This window comes from Aotus nancymaae, unplaced genomic scaffold (genome assembly GCF_030222135.1).
Source record: "Aotus nancymaae isolate 86718 unplaced genomic scaffold, 86718_ANA_hifiasm-v0.15.2.pri h1tg000010l, whole genome shotgun sequence".
In the NCBI taxonomy this organism is placed as follows: Eukaryota; Metazoa; Chordata; class Mammalia; order Primates; family Aotidae; genus Aotus; species Aotus nancymaae.
In genome coordinates this window covers 64,764,566-64,782,782 of record NW_026988421.1, presented here as the reverse complement: position 1 = coordinate 64,782,782, position 18,217 = coordinate 64,764,566, and the positions used below count along the sequence as shown (strand labels likewise).

The 18,217-nt window shown below is 36.7% G+C and overlaps 1 protein-coding gene across 3 annotated transcripts in view; it reads left to right on the top strand.

Annotated features, from left to right (window-relative positions):
- The window catches only part of P4HA1 (prolyl 4-hydroxylase subunit alpha 1), an 87,172-nt gene that overhangs the window by 49,080 nt on the left and 19,875 nt on the right, over nucleotides 1–18,217 (top strand). For 2 of the 3 annotated variants that reach the window (XM_064374270.1, XM_064374268.1), the window contains exons 7-9: nucleotides 708–904; nucleotides 5,051–5,227; nucleotides 8,184–8,254. In XM_064374270.1, the coding sequence (XP_064230340.1) occupies nucleotides 708–904; nucleotides 5,051–5,227; nucleotides 8,184–8,254 (445 nt within the window). Of the gene's footprint in view, nucleotides 1–707; nucleotides 905–5,050; nucleotides 5,228–7,101; nucleotides 7,173–8,183; nucleotides 8,255–18,217 lie in introns of all 3 variants that reach the window. The other variant, XM_064374269.1, reaches the window with a different exon arrangement.

Below are 18,217 nucleotides of genomic sequence, written 5' to 3'. Positions count from 1 at the left end.
ATTATTTTTCAGTCTTGGAAAAATGTTTTTCATTGCTTAAAATAAGTAGGATGAATGAGATTTTAAAATTCATTTGACATCAAATTGAACTTAGTTTCTTTAGCTGAGTGGTAAATTCTTAAAATAGAAGCACTAGTTGCTACCTTTAAATAAATGGCTGTTTCTGTCTCCAGAACTGTTTTTTTTTTTTTTTTTTTTGAGACGAAGTTTTGCTTTTGTTGCCCAGACTGGAGTGCAGTGGCGTGATCGTGACTCACTGCAACCTCCACCTCCCAGGTTTCGGGATTCTCCTGCCTCACCCTCCCCAGTAGCTGGGACTACAGGCATCCACTACCATGCCTGGCTAATTTTGTATTTTTAGTAGAGACGGGGTTTTGCCATGTTGGTCAAGCTGGTCTTGAACTCCTGACCTTAGGTGATCTACACATCTCGGCCTCCCAAAGTGTTGGGATTACAGGCATGAGCCACTGTGCCTGTCTCAGAACTGTTTTTATATAAGTGACTGTATGTCCTGATTTACTTGGGGGCAGTAGTAACTTATACCTCTTGTTTTGGTATAACAATTTTTGTTAGTGCCTCCTTTCACTCACAAAAGCAACCTGGTTTGGAAGATAAATTATAATGTCTCCTATTTTTATATTACTGTATTCTGATCCTTGAACAAGCATGAACTTACTTGTGGACATGCTTTGTTTCTCTTCTAATAGATCCTGAACATCAGAGAGCTAATGGTAACTTAAAATATTTTGAGTATATAATGGCTAAAGAAAAAGATGTCAATAAGTCTGCTTCAGATGACCAGTCTGATCAGAAAACTACACCAAAGAAAAAAGGGATTGCTGTGGATTACCTGCCAGAGAGACAGAAGTACGAAATGCTGTGCCGTGGGGAGGGTATCAAAATGGTAAAGTGGAAAAGCCATTGTGTGTATGTAAATGTGTGTGTATGTGTTTGTACACAGTTTTGGAGACAATCAGTTATTTTATATGTAAGCCTATGTGATAAAAAGTCAGAATGACTGCATAAAATATTACAGTATGTCAGCTTGGGCAACATAGTGAGACCCTACTACAAAAAAATCTAAAAACTAGCTGGGCATGTTGGTGTATATCTGTAGTCTTAACTGCTCAGGTGTCTGAGGTGGGAGGATCACTTGTGTCCAGGAGTTTGGGGGTACAGTGAGCTATGATTACGCCACTGCATTCCAACCTGAGCTACAGAATAAGACCCTGTCTTTAAAATTTTTTTTTTTTTTTTTAGACAGAGTCTCACTCTGTCTCCAGGCTGGAGTGCGGTGGTGCAATCTCAGCTCACTGCAACCTATGCCTCCCGGATTCAAGTGATTCTCCCCCCTCAGCCTCCCGAGTAGCTGAGATTACAGGCACACACCACCGCACCCAGCTAATTTTTGTATTTCTAGTAGAGATGAGGTTTCACCAATTGGCCAGGATGGTCTCAATCTCTTGACCTTGTGATCTGCCTGCTTCGGCCTCCCAGAGTGCTGGGATTACAGGCGTGAGCCACTGTGCCTGGCCTAAAAATCTTTTTTAAAAAAATTACAGTATGCCACGTTATCTCTCTCTGGGTGCCACATTTAATATGTTCCAATTATTAGTAAAATAGCTTTAAAATAAAGCTTGTGAATCATATACTATTACGTTTGTGGTAATATTATCTTCCAGGGTGAAGGATCAAATACGCTTAAAGGAAGTCATAGTTTTTCTTTTATTTAATGCAAGAGAGTCCTCAGCAGTACTTTATTTTTGAGACAGAAACCCACTCTGTCATCGAGGCTGGAGTGCAGTGGTGCCATCTCGGCTCACTGCAACCTCTGCCTCCCGGGTTCAGGCAGTTCTTGTGCCTCAGCCTCCAGGGTAGCTGAGACTACAGGCATTCACCACCATGCTCGGCTATTTTTTTGTACTTTTAGTAAAGACGAGGTTTCGTCATGTTGGCCAGGCTGGTCTCATTCCTGACCTCAGGTGATCCGCCCACCTCAGCCTCCCAAAGGTGGGAGGTGGGATTGCAGGTGTGAGCCACCACACCTGGTGGTTCAGCAGTCTTAATTAGAGATGATAACACTACTCTAACCCATCTTAAGAGATACAACAGATTCATCTATACAGTAATCCCTTGTAGTTTTGCTCCTAATCTTGACAAGATTGCTTAGTGAAATGCTTTAGTCTATTTAATACTCAAAAGGCAGAAAGTTTTTAACAGATTTTGTCTTTAATATTTATTTAAAATATATCTATAAATTTTTTTATTGTATATTTATATTTATGTATTTATAATTCAGAATTCCAGTTCTATAGACGTTAGTAGATATTAGGCCAAAAGTAAAAAAGAACAAAGTCTGGGGAACATTTGTTAAACAAAGTTGAATACTGGTTTTTGTTTAGCCTTAAGACATTTCAAGACTATCTCATTTATGATAATGTGCATTATGATATGATATACATTGTTTCTCAATATTAATTGATGATGGAACCTTTTGAAAGGAATATCATGTGGTATTAGCTTTCAGTTGAATGCAGGCATGCATCCAAAGAATTAGTGAATTTTTGGAATAAGTACTTTTAAGTGTAAACATTTGAAAAGTGTTTAAAATTTTCTTTACTACTAATAAACTCAAGCTGGGCTTTACATTTTGATATTGATGACTGTTGACAGCTTAACCACTAACAGCAAAGTATACAATACCTATGGTGACACTTACAATAGCTAGGTTCATGAAGTCCTAGGAGGACATGCTTGATCTAATGAGTAAATACAAAGATAGTGACACTGTTAGACTCATTAAACATTTTCTTTTCTGTTTCATTACTAAATGTTTTAGTATATATCTTTTAAAGATACAAATTCAAAATAATTACAATATTATTATCACCTAAAAATTCACAAGTTTTGTAATACCAAATAGCTAGTGTTCAAATTTTCATAGTAAGCAGAAATTTTTATTGCTCTTAATAACTCTTAAAGAACAAAATAAAACTGTAGCTATAAAACAAGAGTCTGCTAATTTGCCAGTTTGTTTATGTAATACATACTCAACTTTGCCTAAGATCAAAAGAACATTCTTGCTGGGCATGATGGCTCATGCTTGTAATCCCAGCACTTTGGGAGACCAAGGTGGGCATATCACCTGAGGTCAGGAGTTCAGGACCAGCCTGATCAACATGGTGAAACCCCATCTCTACTAAAAATACAAAAAGTTAGCCAGGTGTGGTGGCGGGTGCCTATAATCTTAACTATTTGAGAGGCTGAGGCAGAAGAATTGCTTGAACTCAGGAGGCGGAGGTTGCAGTGAGCTGAGATCATGCCATTGCAGTTTAGCCTGGGTGACAGAGGAAGCCTCTGTCTAAAAAAAAAAAAAAAAAAAAGGAAAGAAAAGAAAATACAAAAATTAGCCGGCCATGGTGGCACACACCTGTAAATCCCAGCTACTCAGGATGCTGACGCATGAGAATCACTTGAACCTGGGAGGCAGAGGTTGCAGTGAGCCGAGGGCACACCACTGCACTCTGGCCTAGGCAAAAGAGCAAGACTCTGTCTCAAAAAAAACCAAAACAACAAACAAACAAAAAAAACCACCTTTCTTTTTCTCAGAATAGCTAAATGCATCTCATCATTATATAAAATACTTATTAAAAATTAAAGCCTTGGATTTGACTCTAGATAAAGTACAGGGAGAACAAACATGAATCATTGTTTTATTGTATTATTAGTGTAATAATTGAAATGAACTAATCATATTCCTGCTTATGTGACATACTTGTTTTTGTTTTGTTTTGTGTTTTTGAGACAGCATCTTGCTCTGTCACCCAGGCTGGAGTGTAAGTGGCGTGATCGTGGCTCACTGCAGCCTCTATCTCCTGGGCTTAAGCAATCCTCCCATTTCAACCCCTCAAGTAGGTGGTACTACAGGCAAGTGCCTCCATGTCCAGCTAATTTTAAAAATTTTTTGTAGAGATGAGATTTTGCTGTGTGACCTAGGCTGGTCTTGAACTCCTGGGGCTCAAGTGATCCTCCTACCTTAGCTTCCCAAAGTGCTGGGTTTATAGGTGTGAGCCACCGTGCCCGGCCTGGCATACTTGTTTAATAAACAGAAGAATCAGCATCAAAATAACTTATTTTATTAATATAATACATAGATGATTGAAGGTTTTGTTGACTGCTCTGTTTTTATATTCCTTAAAAAAAGTGTCTGGGATCTTTGTTTAATTAAACTTACTTTCTGCTGGCTGTAATCCCAGCACTTTGGGAGACCAAGGTGGGTGGATCACAAGGTCAGGAGATTGAGACCATCCTGGCCAACATGGTGAAACCCTGTCTCTAATGAAATTACAGAAATTAGCTGGGCATGCTGGCGGGCGCCTGTAGTCTCAGCTACTCAGGAGGCTAAGGCAGGAGAATCGCTTGAACCCAGGAGGCAGAGTTGCAGTGAGCAGAGATTGCACCACTGCACTCCAGCCTGGCAACAGAGCAAGACTCCATCTCAAAAAAACCCAACAACCTTATTTTCTGTTTTTCAGAGCTCTATCCATTTTTGATTTTGTCCTTAAAAAATTCCTTTTCTTTCTTTGTTTTTTTTTTTTTTGCCACAAGCATTTAACTGAGATATTTAGGAAAACCTAGTGTTTTTGTTTTTTTTTTCTTCTAGAAACTTTTTGTCTCTGGGTGCTTCCCAGTTACTTCATGCCATTTAGAGCAATGCTGGGCATTCATTTAATGTTTTCATAAATATGGCATTGTTTCTTTCATATCTAAACATTTGAACTTTATTTTGATGAGAGAAAGGTTAAAAGAGATACACTACCTTTTTCCTTAAGACCTCACCTCTCTCACTTAGAAAATAATCATTAATGCTGTATTTAAAATTATGAACGTCCTGTTTGAGGCAAAATATTCACAGAGTACTGCTGCTTTTGTATAGTTTTCCAGAGATACTTTGTATATGCAAGCATTATTGTCTCTTATCTGCATAGGAATAGATATTAAATGTAATATTACTCTAATATATTTATCATATTTTTAACTTAATGTTTAGACACCTCGGAGACAGAAAAAACTCTTTTGTCGCTACCATGATGGAAACCGGAATCCTAAATTTATTCTGGCACCAGCTAAACAGGAGGATGAATGGGACAAGCCTCGTATTATTCGCTTCCATGATATTATTTCTGATGCAGAAATTGAAATTGTCAAAGACCTAGCAAAACCAAGGGTAAATAATGTTTTCTTTCTTTCTCCTCAATTTACTGTACCTTTGTATGAATTTTTCTTCGTCAGAAAACAGGATAATTGATACACTAATAATGCCACAGATTTTTTTAAAGATATAATGGAGTTACTAATGACGTTCTCTTTATGCCAGTTTTTCCATTTGTTATTAACACATCTTATCCTTCAACTAGGTCTTAAGCACTGAATTATGAAAATTATTGATGAGATTTTTATTCACCGTTAACACCGTTCCACTGTCTTCCTTATAAACTTTTCTATATATTTTGAAGTCTTCTAATCTCAGAGGCTACTCAAAGCCCAGCTTTTTCATAACTTCTGTATTTTTATTGAAAGAATACTTTGGAAGTATTTTTTTATTCTCTTTTAGGCACCTTGTTACTATTATAAAAAGATATAATTGGGCACAAGCATCATGTTAATTTGAAATGGTGACATTATAGTTTTCTGACTTTAACCCACATAATTTATCTTAACAAGAAAAATAATCTAATGTAAACCCAATCTATAATCTTAGTGTTTAGCATAAAAACTCTTCTTTAGTGAGAATGTGGAAAAGACTGCCCTTTGTACTCTTGCCTTTTCCCCCATCAGCTTGTTCTTAAAACATAGTCTTCTTGATAGTAAAATACAAGCTGCCATCACTTTCATAAAGAGATTGTTGAATAAATTCTAGGCATGCTTTTACTCTGTTACCACACAGGAGTTGGCAGATTTTTTTCCGTAGAGGTTGATATTAGATATTTTTTAGGCTTCGGAGGCCATATGATCTCTGTCATGACTGTTTAGCTCTGTCATTATAGTGCAAAGGCAGCCAAAGAAAATATGTAGATGAAAGAGTGTGGCTATATTACAGTAAAATTTTATTTCCAATGAGAGGCACCAGGCTGAATTTTGTCTATGGCCATAGTTTGTTGACCCTTGTTATATCAAAGGTTTGAATTATCTGGACATCTGTACTGCCAAATGAACTTAGAATTTTTTTTTAAGAGTTTCACTGCTTTTCCAAATTGATGCTCTTTTTTTTTTTTTTTTTTTTTTGGCCAAAGATTACGTTATAAATGCAAAAGACTGGTCCAATATTAATATGTATTATTGGTGCCGTCCAAGGGAATTAATTCATTTCAGCTTAGGGATCAAGTTATATCCTGGAAATTCCTCAATTTGGATTGTTTTTGATGAATAACTAATGGCAATAAATTTAATGCTCATACAACCTCAGAATCATACTTCCATTAAAAAAATAGGAAATTATTACTGAGGCTGTCATCTCTTTCTTACTGTTTTTAACATTTATGAGTTCTTTTCCTCTGCCTTTGTTCTCAGTCCAAGATTATTTTCCTGTATATGTTAATGAATGGATACCTTGAAGGAACAAAAAAAATTGACCTTAAAATGAATTGTAAACATTAACCTTTGCAAACAGTTCCATCACACAAAAAAGTTAAAGTCAGGTTTTGGAATGGATCATTAACTGCAAATAGCCATTCTTCTTTTTTCACCTCCTTTCCCCACCCTCAGACGGCCACTCATATAAACTGTAAATTAGACTTCAAATTTTAGAAATTTCTCATTTTCTCACTGTCATATCCTTTCACCCTTGAAAGAAATTTAATTTCCAATCTCTTTTGTGTGTATTTCCTCCATCTATGCAAAACAAACAAAAAATTGAAAGAAAAAAAATACCTAAAAAACTAACTGGCTTTCAAGGCTCAAGGCTCAAGGTGACTGGAAGTGTATTGGAGTTATTTTATCTTTTTAGCCTCCTTTGTAAAAACCCCAGAATTCTGACTGGTTGGGTAAATGTGATTCATTTTTTGTCTTGTAATGCAACTATTTTGATGGTTGGCTTCACAGCTGAGGCGAGCCACCATTTCAAACCCAATAACAGGAGACTTGGAGACGGTACATTACAGAATTAGCAAAAGGTAAGAGATGCGTATGCTGCATATTTTGCCCTCTAATGAGTGTTTTGTACATCCTACAGGAATTATTCATTTAAGGGAAGTAGGTCATTCTCAGTCTCCAGCTCAAGTCACCACCCTGTATATAAACAGGATAGCGCATGGATAAACTGCTTTGTGTTTCACAGGTCTTTCTCCTTCACTAGAAGTTCTGTTTTTAATCTTTAATTGGTATGTTATTTTTAGGGAATTAATATGCTTTTTATCTTTCTGCAGATCAGGTATCAAATACCCAGGAAATGGCCTGACACATGTTTTCTTTTTCCTGTTTGTTGCTAAAGGGGGAAATAAAGCAGCAGTCTCTTAAATCTGGGAGTAGTAGTCTTCACTTCTGCAGTTTTCTCACAATTATAAATGCTGCAATGATTCATATCATCCTTCATGGTGATTGTATTGGCATTTGTTTACACATCTTGTAAAATACTGTTGTCATTATGTAGTAATCTGTATTCTTCCTGTTGGAGTTTTTAAAAAATTCGCTGACTTAAAAGTTGGCAGTAGGTAGAACAGAGAGTTACGCTTCTGAGCTCAGTCTTCCAGAAATTACTTGTAAACTTAGTTTCCTTTTACTTTGCCAGAGAAATTTAAAAACAGTTTTATCTTAGAGTTTTAAAAAATGAATTTAAGGAGTCTACTTTTTTTTTTTCAAAATACTTAAGTAACTTAAACTTCTAGACCTGAGAAAGCTCCTGTGAAACCCAGTGCTATAAATCATTTACATACAGCTTCAAATGATTTAAAAAAAGTGAAAGGACAATAAATATACAAGAAAAATCTGTCAACTCATTTTCTCTTGATTTGGAAGTGGCCGTTCTTATTGCCACCTTTCTAAATGTTTTTGTGGATTTGAGACCATAACCCACCATCCAGACCAATCTGAACCCTTCCAATCACCTGTGGCTTGGCAAAACAAAACAAACAACCCAAAATTGCCTGCTACTAGAGTAAGTCCTTGTCCTTTCTCTTTTTTTGTAGCTGAGCCGAGCTACAGTACATGACCCTGAGACTGGAAAATTGACCACAGCACAGTACAGAGTATCTAAGAGGTAAGGGAGTAATGGAGAGAACTTTAGTCATATTTGGACCATTTCTTTCTTGGGAATCTATAATTTTCTCAAAACTCATTGATATGGTTTCTAAGACCTCGGTGGTTAGGCATAGATATTTGATAAAATCTGTGCTGGAGTTTTCATGATGGACAAATAAACATGGTTATGGAGTAGTTAATAGGGGTTTTCCAAAGTAACATTAACTTATAGAATGTCTTTTGAGGCTCCCAAACTTTGATAAGTGAAATGTGTTCTGATATTGAACTAAGGGAAGTTCCCAAATTCCCTTCATTAAACAAGGCCTCATGTGGACTCTGTAGTAAAGCAGGGGTTTAAAAATTTCAGGGTCACCCAATATAGCTGCAGGTATTGAGCAAGTAAATGCCTTGAATGACTATATAACAAATCCTTTGCAAGTTCCTTGCTTTTAACAATGTTTAAAGAGAATTTTACTAGGTTATTAGTTGATTGATTACTAAAATAATTTTTTAAAAAGAGCTCATGTTTAACTTAGAAGGAGATCACAGAATTGAGTGACATTATTACAATAGAACTCTTTTTCCATCTACTTGTGAAGGTTTCTCAGTTCTCATGAAAACAGAAATACCTTTGTGCTGAATTCTATCTTCTTCTAACAATTAGAATATTTATTCACAGACACAATAACTAATTAAAAATAACAAGCATAAGCCCTATCCATCTCATTAGGAACATCTTAATATATTTCACATTTTTATATTTGATATTGTTTAGTCATGTTATTTAGATTAACATGTAAATAATAATTATAGTAACAATCCAGAAGATATTATCTTTAACACAGCCTTTTTGTTTTAAGAAATTCATATTTTTGTTAATTGTATAAATATTTTTATTATAGAGAAGTATAATGTAATAAAAGATTTTTAGGCAGCAAACCACATTGCCATGTATGTACCTATGCAACAATCCTGCATGTTCTTTACATGTACCCCAGAACCTAAAATGCAATAAAATATATATATATGTATATGTATATATATATATGTGTGTGTGTATATATATATATATAAATTAATTAAAAAAAAGATTTTCAGGCATAAAAAATGTGTCACTCTAGGACAAGGTTTCTTTGCACTATTGACATTTTGAATCAGATAATGTTATTGGGGGCTGTTTTCAGCTTTGTAGGATGTTTAGCAGCATCGGTGGTTCACTAGATGCCAGTAACGCCCTTCTTCCAGTTGTGACAATCAAAAATGTCTCCAGACATTGCCAAATGTCCCTGGTAGGTAAAATCCCAATCACTACTTCTAGTGACTCCCCACTGTGAGAATCACTGTTCTAGGATGAGAATGGAATGAAAATTTAACATCAGGAAGAAAAAGCTGTAAAATGTCCAAGTATTAAAAAATATTCATACATTTTAAGTGGATGATGGTGGATATTAAATCATTATGGTATTTAGATTCCAGTGGATACATTTTAAAAATAATCATTTTTTAGAAATTACCAACATTTTCAGTATGACAGAATTAAATCATTCAAAATTGAATAATGTTATTTGTCAACTAAAAAATTGTGCAAAGGTGCACATAGATTTTAACAAGCATCTTAGGAGGTACTCAAAGAAATTTGAAGTTTACTGCTGTCTTCAAAAAGACAAAATGATTAGGCTGGACCAAATGCATTGATTCAGCATTTCCTTTTTCTTTTTTGGGCAGAACCATATGCCTTTCATTTATTAACCTTAAACACTACCATGCATATGTCTTGGTTTCTTGTCTGTGCCATATAACACCACCTGCCATTTTGCCCTAGTAAGTGTAAGAGAGAAAAAGTTTTTTTCTTGCCTATCACTAGCTTCATGGCTGAGACCCCTATACCAAAAGACAGATTAACAAGAGAAAAGCATATAAGTGTATTTAATATAAAATTTACATGACAAGGTCCCTTTAGAAATGAAGACCCCAGCCTGGGCAACATGGTAAAACCCTGTCTCTACAAAAAATACAAAAAAAATTAGCCAGGCGTGGTAGTATGCACCTGTAGTTCCAGTTACTTGGGAGGCTGAGGTGGGAGGATCAACTGAGCCTGAGGAGTTTGAGGCTACAGTGAGCCATGAGCATGCCACTGCACTCCAACCTGGGTGACAAAGTAAGACTGTCTCAAAGAAAAAAAAACAAAAGAAAAAGAAAAAAAGAAAGAAAGAGAACCCAAAGAAACAGGGAAACCTGTGTATTTTTATGCTAGGTTTGATGAGTGGATAGTCATGCAGAAATATGACTGAACAAAGGGGATATGATTTAATGGTAATAAACTGGGAGGAATTTAGCAAATCCATTTTGTTTAGATACTTCTTGGTATTTCTGTGTCTCAGGATAGGATGTTTCTTTGCTCCAAATAGAGGATATACTTCTGGATTGAAAGTCTTATACTACTTTAGAGGAAGGTCAGAGAATTTCTTTTATGGCCTGCTTAAGGGGAAAAGAGTGGGAGAAGGTCAAAGAGACCTTCCTACTTCGGTTCAAATGCTATGGTGCCATGTTTTGGGGTTGATTGTCCTAAACCCCATTAGAAGACATGAAGAAAATTTAAATTTGCTATAATATGATTTTCATTTTAATCACAGGAGCAATTATCCTTAAGGAACACTAATAGTAAGGGTTTGCAGAAACTAATTTGCATACATGTTTGAGATATGATTTACAGTGCTTCTGAACATTGTAATTAACCTGATTTTTAAGTTAAGCTAATTTTCCATTCTATTACAGAACCTAATTCATATTTACAAAAATGAACCCCTTTTTTTAAAAAAAACTTAAAACTGTTGTAGATTTTATCAGATTATTACATGGTTTTAATCTAAATAGCTAAATTCTCTAGATTTGCATGCTTCTATAAAGCATATAAAACAAAATTTCATGAATTCAGTGTTTTGGAAGACTGTGTCTTGGAAATTTTCTATGTATACAACGGACCTTTTGAAGAAATATCCAGACTACAGTCAATGGACTGTTGCCAATAAGTCAAAATAAATTACTGTTGTAAGATGATCTATAAGCTTTTTTTTAAAAAAAACTAAATATTTCTAAACATTTCAAACTTAATTTTTAAATATTCTAGTTTTGTACCTCTTTAGAAGCAGTTTTACTGGATTTTTGAGAAAGGTACAACCATACTTACATACTATAAATGACAGTAGAAGGTATTTAGCTAGTAGCATTAGAAGGCCAGGCATGGTGATTCATGCCTGTAATACCAGCATTTTGGGAGGCTGGGGTGAGAGGATGACTTGAGCTTGAGACCAGCCTGAGCAGTATAGCTAGACCTTGTCTCTATTTACAAAAAAATTAAAAAGAAAAAAACTAACTGAGACTGGTGGTGCACATCTGTAGTCCCAGCTACTGAGGAGGCTTAGGTGGGAGGTCACTTGAGCCTGGGAAGCAGAGATTGCAGTGAGCTCAGATTGCACCACTGCACTCCAGCCTGGGTGACAGAGTAAAACTCTGTCTCAAAAAGAGAGAGAGAGAGAGAGAGAGAGAGAAGGAGGCATCTCAGTTGCCAAATGGAAGAAAATTTGTATTCTGATGTCGGTTAATTTAATCCTTTGTAGTCTGGGAACATCTGCATTTTGAAATTTAGAAAGGAATTTCAAATACCTGTATTTTGAGAAATGTCTAAGCAATGATACCACCTTTAGTGGACGCACTAATTTGTTCTAGCATTTCAGCAAATAGAATTTTCTTTGGCAAAATATATGTGGAACTCCTTTACTGTTTAAAAAACCTAAAAAAGGCTTTTTTTCTTTCTTTTTTTTTTTTTTAAGAGGCAAGGTCTCACTCTATCATCTAGGCCTAAGTCCAGTGGCATGATCATAGCTCACTGCAGCCTCCAACTCCTAGGCAGAAGTGAACTTCCCACCTCAGCCTCCTAAGTAGGTAGGAATACAGGTGTACACTACCATGCTTGAATAATTTTTAAATTTTTTTGTAGAGACAGGGTTTCACTATATTGCCTAGGCTGGTCTCAAACTCCTAGGCTTAAATGATCCTCCCACGTCAGCCTCCCAGAGTGTTGGTATTGCAGGCATGAGCCATTACATCTGGCCAAAAAAGGCTTTATTTGTGTTACTGACCATCTGTCAACTTTTGGCAAGTCATCTCTGTCTTTTCCGGTATTAAAAAACAAGTAAAAACCCTAAGAATTTACTACAGTTTGTAAATGGAAAAGCTAATAATTTTGGCTAGATCAGAGAAATGGAATTTGAAGTTTTTGAAATGTAAACATTCAGTTTTGTGTTCTGAAAAGACAGTTAAGTGAACTCATAAAGTCTAGTTAAAGTAATATAAATAAATAACCTATGCAAATAAACAATGCTCTGTTTAGAGTGGTAGAAAAGCTTTTTTGATTCTGGTGGGAAAGTTATTTTCATTTTTTTACTCTGAAGTAATGATTTCCTACAATATGGTATTTACGATCTCATAAATGTAACATGATATTTTTGTGTGTGTGTGTATTTATTTTATTTATTTATTTATTTTTTGGAGACAGGCTCTCACTCTGTTGCCCAGGCTGGAGTGCAGTGGCACAATCATGGCTCACTACAGCCTCCACCTCCCAGGCTCAAGCAATTCTCCCACTTAACCTCCCAAATAGCTGGGATTACAGGTGTACACAACCATACCCAGCTAATTTTTGTATTTTTATAGAGATGAAGTTTTGTTTTGCTGCCAGGCTGATCTTGAACTCCTGGGCTCAAGTGATCCTCTCACCTTGGCCTCCCAAAGTGCTGGGATTACAGGCATGAGCCACCATGCCTGGCCTTAAATATATCATATATATGATAGTTATGCTTAAGATTTTGTTTACCCTTGTTACTAAGGAGCAAATTCGTGTTAAAGTATAATAATATTTTAATAATCTATAAACAAATATAAAAAGTTTTCAGTGATTCAGTTTTTTTAATGGCATACTTTTAACAGCACTGCCCTCTAATGGGTTGAACAGTGGTTCTCAGACTGAGATAACTGAAATAGGTGGATGTATAGTTATCGTGTAATTATCCCACTAAGAAGCAAAGGGACTGGATAAATTCCCAGTCTAGATTATTAACCTTTGTTAACCCTCAAGCACCTAGACAAGAATTATTGTAAATTTTGCCCTCTGTAACTGGCACTTTGGGGTGTTAATTATCTTTTGCCTTTGTAAAGAAAAAAAAATATATAGCAGTTTTAGATTAGCTAACTGTAGAATATTAATTTTTATATCTGTGTTGGGTTAGAAGAAGAAAGTAGTGATCATGTTCAAATTATATTACTGACATTTTTCTTTGGAGGTTTTGTAGCAATCTCCAAAACTTCCAAAATGGTCTTGTCCACTTCATTGTGCCTTCCTTACTTACATATTAGAAGTCTAGTCTTGCACTATGAGAATGTTGATCCTTTGCTCATTCCAGTGATATTTTACAAAATCATAAAGTTTTTTTTTTTTAAACAGCAGAAACTCAATAGAAAGGAAAAAAGTGTAGAACTGTTACTCTAATTGAACGCACAGCTTTGCCCTTAGGTTGTGTCATAAAGGCCAAAAGGAAGATACTTTGGGCTATTTAATTTTTAGTGGGAAAAAAAAGGGCACATATAAAGTTATTTGAAGAAATAGTTCTTTTTTTTCTCCTGGCATTAAATTGTGTTTTATGGGGAAAACCATTGTATAATTAGTTGACATTTTTAATAACAGTTATACAAAAGATAAATGATCTTCAAATGATTTTTCCTATTAAATGCTATACTGTTAAAAAAAAATCCCAACTCAGTTAAAGCACTGAGTACTAGAAAGAAAACCTCTGGATTTCTTATGATTTAATCTAACACAGGAATTAGACTTCCAGGTCCTAGGAGAATGGACAGTTAACACATATTACAGTATGTGTGTTCTCCATTGAATTTTTTAGTAATGTTACAGTATAAATGCAGAGCTGAGTTTTTAGATTACTTGATATGTCTATAATGTCACTGAAGACAGATTAGCAGTAATGGTTTGTTAAGGATGGGACCCAGATGAATAACTTGAAGATAGTTCTTAAACTAAGGAAAGTCTTAATATATTTTAGGCCAGGTGCGATGGCACACACCTGTAATCTCAGCACTTTGGGAGGCCAAGGCAGATAGATTGCTTGAACTCAGGAGTTTGAGACCAACCTGGGAAACATGGTGAAACCTTGTCTCTACAAAAAAATAGAAAAATTAGATGGGTGTGGTGGCGCATGCTGGTAATTCCAGTTATTTGGGAGGCTGAGGTGGGAGGATTGCTTGAGCCTAGGAGGTGGAAGTTGCAGTGAGCCAAGATATTGTCACTGTACTCCAGCCTGAGTGACACTAGGAGTGTTACTGTATTTTGGAGGGGATTTTACCATGAAAGTCAAATTAAATGAAATAGCTTCCCATGCATCAGTGCAATTCATTTTCCTCTGTAGTGACTACAACAGAACTACAATTAAGATGACAGGTAGACAGTTTTTTTTTTTTTTTAAACCTACAGTCAACATTGGCTTTAACTGCTAAGCCTCAAACCCTTCATTGAGTTGTTTTTTTTTGAGGAGTTTTGCTTTTGTTGCCCAAACTAGACTGAAGTGCAGTGGCGTGATCTCGGCTCACTGCAGCCTCTGCCTCCCAGTTCAAGCGATTCTTCTGCCTCAGCCTCCCAAGTAGCTGGGGTTACAGGTGTGTGCCACCACACCTGGCTAATTTTGTATTTTTAGTAGAGATGGGGTTTCACCATGTTGGTCAGGCTGGTCTCAAACTCCTGACCTCAAGTGATCCACCCACCTTGGCCTCCCAAAGTGCTGATTACAGGCATGCGCCACTGCGCCTGGCCAAGATATTTTATGATGTAAGAAGAAGTGCGAATTAAAACTTAAAAAATTTGCCGGGCGCTGTGGCTCACACCTGTAATCCCAGCTCTTAGGGAGGCAGAGGTGGGAGGATAGCTTGAGTCCAGGAGTTTGAGACCTGCCTGGGCAATATAGCAAGACCCCGTTCTCCACAAAAAGGAAAAAAACAAAAAGCCAAAAATACTTAAAAAATTTAAACAATTAAAATATTTTTGCCTTGCCAAGATTGACAAGGAATAAAAGGATTGATACTGGGAAGGGTTTTATGAAATGAGTAGGTGTAAATCCTTGCAACTGTTTTGGAAGGAAAGTTGAGATCATTTATCAAATTATAAAAGGCATTTAGCAATTCCACATCTAGGAATTTATCCTACAGAGATACTCCCACAAGTGTGCAAAGATAAAGATACAGCACTTTTTGTTACAATATTGTTTATAATAGAGAAAAATTAGAAATAACCTTATTTAACCAATACTTAATTGGTAGACTTTCATGGTCATTCCTGGAATTAAAGGTTTTTCTTGTTGTTCTGTTGTTTTTTTTAAGAGACAAGGTCTCATTCTGTCGCCAAAGCTGGAGTGTGTAGGGGAGTGGGCATAGCAACCTTGAACTCCCGGGCTCAAGCAGTCCTCCTGCCTCAGCCTCCAAGTAGCTGAAACTATAGGCATGTGCCACCACACCCTGCTCATTTTTTATTTTTATTTTTGTGTAAAGACAGGGTCTCGCTATATTTCCCAGACTGGTTTTGAATTCCTGTCCTCAAGCAATCCTCCTGCCTTGGCTTCCCAAAGTGCTGGGAGGTATTACATATTTTTTTGGAAAAGCAGTAGTTTAAAAGATAGTGAGAAATGGGAACATAAAGTGGTGTTGCTGCTGTGGGATATAGACTGGCAGCTCCTCAGAAAGTTTAGGGTTACCATATGATCCAGCAATTCCACTTCTAGGTACATACCCAAAAGAATTTAAAGGAAGGAATCAGATACTTGCACACCAATGTCCATAACAGCATTTGTTCACTATAGCCCAAAGTTAGAAGCAACCCAAGTGTCCATCAAGCAGATGAATGGATAAACGTGGTATATACAGATAACAGAATATTATTCAGCTTTAAAAAAGGAAATGAAATTCTGATACTCTGCTTATAACATGGATGAACCTTGAAAACATCATGTTGGCTGGGTGTGATGGCTCACACTTGTAATCCCAGCACTTTGGGAGGCCAAGGCAGGCAGATCGCCTGAGTCTAGGAGTTCAAGACCAGCCTAGGCAGCATGGTGAAACTGCATCTCTACTAAAAATACAAAAAACTATGGTAGTGCCTGCCTGTAGTCCCAGCTACTTGGTAGGCTGAGGTGGGAGCCCAGAAGGTTGAGGATGCAGCGAGCCAAGATTGCACCACTGCACTCCTGCCTGGGCAACTGGAGTGAGACTCTGTCTCCAAGAAAAAAAAACAAAGAAGAAAAAAACGAAAAGAAAAGAAAAGAAAACATCATGTTAAGTGAAATAAGCTAGAATTGACAAATATTAAATGATTCTTATTATAGGAGATTCCTAGAATAGGCAAATCCATACAGATGGAAGGTAGAATAAAGGTTTACCATGGGTTGTGGGGAGGGAGAGATTGGGAGTTATTATTCAATGGGTACAGTTTTCTGTTTGGTTTTGGTAAAAAAGTTCTGGAAATGGATAGTGCTGATGGTTGCAAGATATTGTAAATGTACTTAACACTTAAAATAATGGTAAAATTTCTGTTTGTATTTTACCATAATATAAAAAATAGTCTAAATGGCTAATTTTTTGTTACATATATACTACTACAATTTTTATTTTTTATTTTGTTAGAGACAGGATCTCATTCTGGGGCCCAGGCTGGAGTGCAGTGGTGTGATTGTAGCTCCCTGCGGCCTTGAACTCCAGGGCTTAAGTGATACTTCCGTCTCAGCCTCATGAGTAGCTAGGACTACACGCACATGCCACCATGCCTGGCTAATTTTTAAACTTTTTTTGTGGAGATAGGGTCTTGCTAGGTTGCCCAGACTGGTCTTGAACTCAAGTGATTTTCCTGCCTTGGCTTCCCAAAGTGCTGGGATTACAGATGTGAGCCACCATGCCCAGTCTGTTTAACTTTCCTGATGGTATTCTTTGAAGCACAAAAGGTTTTTATTTGGATAATGTCCTCTGTTTATTTATTCCTTTTGTTGCCTGTACTTCTGATGTCATAACTAAACCATTGCCTAGTCCAATGTCATAAAGATTTGCTCCTGTGTTTTCTTCCCAGAGTTTTTGTAATTTTAGCTTTTATTTATTTATTTATTTTTGAGATGGAGTCTCACTGTCGCCCAGGCTGGAGTGCAGTGGTGTGATCTTGGCTCACTGCAGCCTCTCCCCCCTGGGATCAAGCAGTTCTCCTGCCTTAGCCTCCCTTGTAGCTGGGACCACAGGCACCTGCCACCATACCTGACCAATTTTTGTATTTTTAGTAGAGACGGGATTTCAACATCTTAGCCAGGCTAGTCTTGAACTCCTCACCTCATGATCCACCCACTTTGGCCTCCAAAAGTGCTAGGACTACAGGTGTGAGCCACTGTGCCCAGCCTATTTTAGCTTTTACATTTAGGTCTTTGATCCATATTGAGTAATTCTTTTTAATATAATGTAAAGTAGAGGTCCAACTTCTTTCTTTGCATGTAAATAACCGGTGTCCCATGACCATTTGTGGAATGTAACAAGCTTTTCTTGCTTTTGCAGTTTTAAAGGAGTAAAGTGAAAGATTGGAGTGGTAATTTGCTAGAATGGCTAAAGTGAAGTTATTTTTCTTAGTAGCAGGAGACTTCAATAAGGAAGCATTGACAAGGAGGAGATTAAAGATAAAAGGGAGGCAATAACTGCTGGAGTAAGGTATGTGGCGTTAGAAAGGATAGAATCAAACGCATACTTAGAAAGTCTGCCTCTGTAAGGCTGAAGGACAATGATTCCACCAAAGTACAAGAGGAAATGATATAAGAGTAGATATTTAAAAGTGTTGGTAGCAGGGAGGGAAGTTGAAGATATCAGAAGACAGGTACTCTGTGTGTGATAGGTTCCAGGA